At 39.3% G+C, this 4,888-nt stretch overlaps 1 protein-coding gene and 1 long non-coding RNA gene across 5 annotated transcripts in view; both read left to right on the top strand.

The window, feature by feature from the left end:
- Nucleotides 1–4,888, top strand: part of LOC116697215 (uncharacterized) — a 142,360-nt gene that overhangs the window by 41,697 nt on the left and 95,775 nt on the right. The gene's annotated exons all lie outside the window — the stretch shown is intronic.
- Nucleotides 1–4,888, top strand: part of phf6 (PHD finger protein 6) — a 13,705-nt gene that overhangs the window by 1,698 nt on the left and 7,119 nt on the right. For 2 of the 4 annotated variants that reach the window (XM_032528517.1, XM_032528514.1), the window contains exons 2-3: nucleotides 1,797–1,954; nucleotides 2,533–2,634. In XM_032528517.1, the coding sequence (XP_032384408.1) occupies nucleotides 1,823–1,954; nucleotides 2,533–2,634 (234 nt within the window). In that variant the 5' untranslated portion in view covers nucleotides 1,797–1,822. Of the gene's footprint in view, nucleotides 1–1,789; nucleotides 1,955–2,532; nucleotides 2,635–4,888 lie in introns of all 4 variants that reach the window. The other 2 variants (XM_032528515.1, XM_032528516.1) reach the window with 2 other exon arrangements.

Genomic DNA, 4,888 nt, shown 5'->3' with positions numbered 1-4,888 from the left:
CTGAGCAAGACACTTAACCCTTAGTTGCTCCAGATGCGTGTGACCTCGGACATATATAGCAATTGTAAATCGCTTTGGATAAAAGTGTCCGCTAAATGACATGTAGTGTAATTAGGATCAGAAGTTGACTGTCGAGTTGTAGTCCTGTTAATGTGTAGGCCCCATGTGCGGTCCACCATTTAACAGTGTTTGTAGGACATATGGCTCTTCTTTGGTGACTTTTGTTGCTCTACTTTGGAGTTACTTGGAGTAGCCTAGTCAAAGTTTGGTTTCCAGCTGTTTCCATGCAAATTTGTAATGGCTACCTTCCAAAGGGTTCTTTCATGATCTCACAGTCCTCACATTTAGTTGGTGAGAGAGAACTCGATGTCCAGAGTGCAGTTCATTTCATTTCACATATTTATTACACAGGAAAGTTAGAAAAAGTAACATTACATTACAATATAAAAACGGGCCTGACTCAGTTTAAAAACTGGTTTTCAGCAGGTTCCTGTTCTGCAGAAACATAAAACATGGGTACAGCACGTCAAGACAGACATTAATACAAGACATCGATATAGAAAAATAAATTTCGACAGTTGAAAACAATACAGTTGCATAAGGACAAAGACATTTACACAAGGCATCACTTCTCAATAACTTCTCAATAACTCAAGCTGTAAGGGATGTTTGGCTACCCTTAGTGACGACGCTTATGCAGATTAACAAATGTTTATCCCTCGTTATAAACACATTATTAACTGAACAATTTAAAACTCTGTCGTCACATAACCCTACTGTTTATATGTTGGGCCGTCATTGTCATAATTTATTTTTAGCGACATTGCCAATGATTCTGGCCGTCACCAAAGATTCATGGCATTTAGTTTGAATCAGATATGTGGTCATTGACTATGAGCAAGATGTGTGACAGATGCATCAGTGTGTTTGGAAGCTGTTATAATGGGACACATGGCAAGGGTGGGGGATTGAGTGAAGTGGACAATTGTTTTAAAGTGCCCAAATTATGAAAAAAATCATCAGTTATTTTGTGTCTCTGGTGCTTCCACACACGTAAACTTGGGGAAAAAAACATCAAAAACTATCCATGGTGTTTTGAGTGAGATCCGGTTTCTGAATGTCCTCTGTCCTCAGTCTCCGGGTGAGCTGTTCAACATCTGCACGGCTTTCTACGTCACTAGAGACGAGGTGGCTAACCGTAGCACATGCTAGCGCTAGCATGCTAGTTTGTTCTCAATGGCAAAACACTGCTACAACAGCCACTAGTTGACCAGAATCTCCAAAAGAACTACTTCCTGTCCCTGTTCTACTTCCTGTCCCTGTTGTGCAGGTATTCCACAAGTGGCCCTGGTCTAGAAGAAGTCTCCCAGCTGACCCTGCCTTGGACTGACCAAAGCTGGAGAAAGAGTTATCTAGCTGATGGGGTCTTACCGAGCTACTGAGCATGTGCAGCTCCCAACAAAGATAGGATAGAAGTGAGATGTCTCACTCTGGAGCTAAAACAAGTGAGATTTCTCACTCTGTAGCTAAAACAGAGACCCAAACACACTGTGAAAGTGTTTTTTTTTTTAAATTTTTTTGAAAATTCAACCATGTAAACCTATTCTGGTACAACCTCAAAAGACAAATTATGAACCTGAAAATAAGCATAATATGGACACTTTAATAATGTTTATTTAAAAAGAAATACTAACCAGCCTGTGTGATACCAATTTATCTTGTCATTCTCACCTTAATATATTTGTGTGGGGGGTTCATGTTTTTTTTTTTGTTTTTTTTCTCCCTCCAGTAGACAGTTGATCAAACAAAACAGCCTTTGGTCATGTCGGGACAGAGGAAAGGAGCAGCAGCGCGGCTGCTTAAATGTGCCTTCTGCAGAGCCAACCGGGACAAGGAGTGCGGGCAGCTGCTAGTGTCTGACAGCCAGAAGGTGGCAGCCCACCATAAGTGCATGGTGAGGAGAGCACACTGTTCAAACCTCTTTTAGCCTGGGATCCTTCAACACAGAGTCATGCTTACTTGCAACCCTTTGCCACACATGCAGAATAGTGAACATTTCAGCCCCAAAAACTGTTAATTTTGTGTTTTTCCTGTTGTTTTTACTTGCTTATAAGCTAACAAGAAGTCTGCAATTTGTAAAGAAAAGATATAGTTTAGCAGAAGATTGATTTATCTTCATTACAGCGATATTCTTGAACACCTCCAATTTGTCTTTTGACCCCTTGGTGATCCTGACCTCCAGGTTGAGAACACACCGCTCGAAGGCTAACTGCTAAAGCCTCTGACATACCATTTAAAAATGTGGCTAAATAGAAAATGTCATTTTATGAGTACAAGTATTTTATTGTGAAATCGGCTCTGATCCCTGTAACACATGGAATCTCCGCTAACCCTCACAGTAGTGTGGAAAATGGTGCATCAGCAGTAGTCATGAGGGAAATTAAAATGCATATATTGTACATATTATTATCATCATCATCATGTCGAAATACTGCACAAACCAATTTATGCTTCTTATAAATGTCCATGCAGCTTTTCTCCTCTGCCCTGGTCACATCCCACTCAGACAGCGACAACATAGGAGGATTTTCAATTGAGGATGTGAAAAAGGAGATCAAGAGGGGGAATAAATTGGTAAGTACCCAGTGCCTCAGTGAACCATGAATAACAGAGGAGTGGAGAAGGAGAGCTACAAGGCCCCGGGGTTGAGCTTTACTGCTGTACAGATTTTATCTGAAAACTATAAATGTATTTAAATTTGAATGTATATTACTTGTTGATAGTAACCACACATCCAAACACTGTGCATAATAAGAATATGCAGTAGCTGCTTTATTGAACTAATAATAACTATTGATGATGATGCATGCATGTTTTTATATAATTGCTGTTTACGTGAGCATATGGTACCTTAATTGTGGATACATGTCTTTCTTTTACACACATTGTGTACAGTATGTGTGGAGGTATACTGTACATACTGTAGCAGTACAGTGATTCCCTAATGTTTAACATCACGTTTAATTGGGCAATATCAGCTTTTGCATCTAATAACGGATCTAGAATTATACGTTTTGTATAAAAAGCCTATGGCTCATTCCTCAATCTGACAAACTATTTAATAAGAGAATTAATTCTCCATGAGACATTCTAACTGTTCCAACTCTACCAATGTGTGTGTCTATGTCAGATACTGGATGTAATGAGATGTAGGGCTGGGCAATATAGAGAAAATCAAATATCACAATACTCTTGACCAAATACCTCGATATCGATACCTCAACAATATTGTAGTGTTGACTATTGGTGCATTCACAAAATATTTACACAATGAGATTTTTGATAAGTAATAATCAGTAATTAGGATATAATGGCATCACTTTACTGTAATGCAACCTTTAAAACCAGGAAAAGACAACACTTATGCTATATCACGATAAAACGATATCCAAAATCTAAGACGATATCTAGTCTCATATCACGATATCAATATAATATCGATAAATTGCCCAGCTCTAATGAGATGCACTGCAGCTGGCTGTAAGACGTCTGTGAATATCAGAGTCTGACAATGAAATGCAATTGCATAACATGTATATTGCTGTAAATGAAGTTTTAAATATCAGTTTCACATGTTATATTTTTATTCTGGCCCCGCACTAGCTCATGCTGTGATTAAAAAAAAAAACATCCATATATTTAGATACAGTGTTTATTTATACAGAAAGCATTATGTTGTCTTTCATGAATACACCTATATACATTTACAAGTCTATATTGAAGGGAAGAGTTTTCATAACCTTGTTGTTGTTTTGGGGGGGTACGGTACCTTGCTCAAGACCACCTGGCAGTGCCCATCTCTCCAGCTACCAGTCCACACTCCGTACAGAGACTCAAACCAGCGACCCTCCTACGGCCACCCTTCTGCTACTGCCCATTAATCAGTTGGTTATTATTATTATTCATATTCACACTTTATTTGTAAGGAACTATGTACAATTTTGAACAGAAATGTTGCCATTTGATGCATTGTACCAGAGTTAGCCTTAGGCTAATGTACATCTGCAGTCCCTAGGCAGGGCACAATCTAAACCCAACAGTAAAAACATGACAACATCCAACAAAACAAGACAGATCACGAATCCTACATCAATATAATGCACATTGTGACACACATACACACACACACACACACACACAGGTTCAACACCATGTTGAAAAACACAAAAAGAGAAAGTTAAAAAAGTAGGAAGTCAGTGGTTGCAGAGTTGGTTGGTTTTTAAATAATGTTTTAATTGAAGTTTGAAGCCTCTGAGGGAACTACAGGTCTTTATGTTGTCTGGCATAGCATTCCATTGAGTGGTTAGCGGAACATGCTGACTGTCCAAAGGTTGGATAAGGGAAGGGTACAGTGCCGTTATGTATGGAGGCTGTTCTGGAGGATCTTACACAGCTAAAAGAACAGAGATAAACACACAATCATGTAAACAGGTGGGAGCCAAGCCCTGTAGAACTTTACACACTGTGCACAGATTAACTTCCTGATTGCATGGCGGATGTTGCCACCACCACCACCACCCCCCATGTTTCAACTGTTTTAATCAACAGGCAGAGTAGGGTACATGCAGATAAATGGCACACCACCTCCTGTGTCTGCCTGTCACTCTTTCTGAATGTGTGGAACAACAATTAAAAAAAGTTAACAAACATCAGTGACACATTCATCATTTATATTTTTTAATGTGTTTATTGATCCCCAATGGGGAAATTACAATTCACACTCTGCGTCCACACTTTGTTAGTTTACACACACAGTCCTGAACTACACACACACACACATGCACAGGATCTATTCATGCACTAATGGAGAGATGTCAGAGTGAGTGGG

Source organism: Etheostoma spectabile, chromosome 10 (genome assembly GCF_008692095.1).
Source record: "Etheostoma spectabile isolate EspeVRDwgs_2016 chromosome 10, UIUC_Espe_1.0, whole genome shotgun sequence".
NCBI classification, from domain to species: domain Eukaryota; kingdom Metazoa; phylum Chordata; class Actinopteri; order Perciformes; family Percidae; genus Etheostoma; species Etheostoma spectabile.
This window is presented reverse-complemented; position numbering and strand designations above follow the sequence as displayed.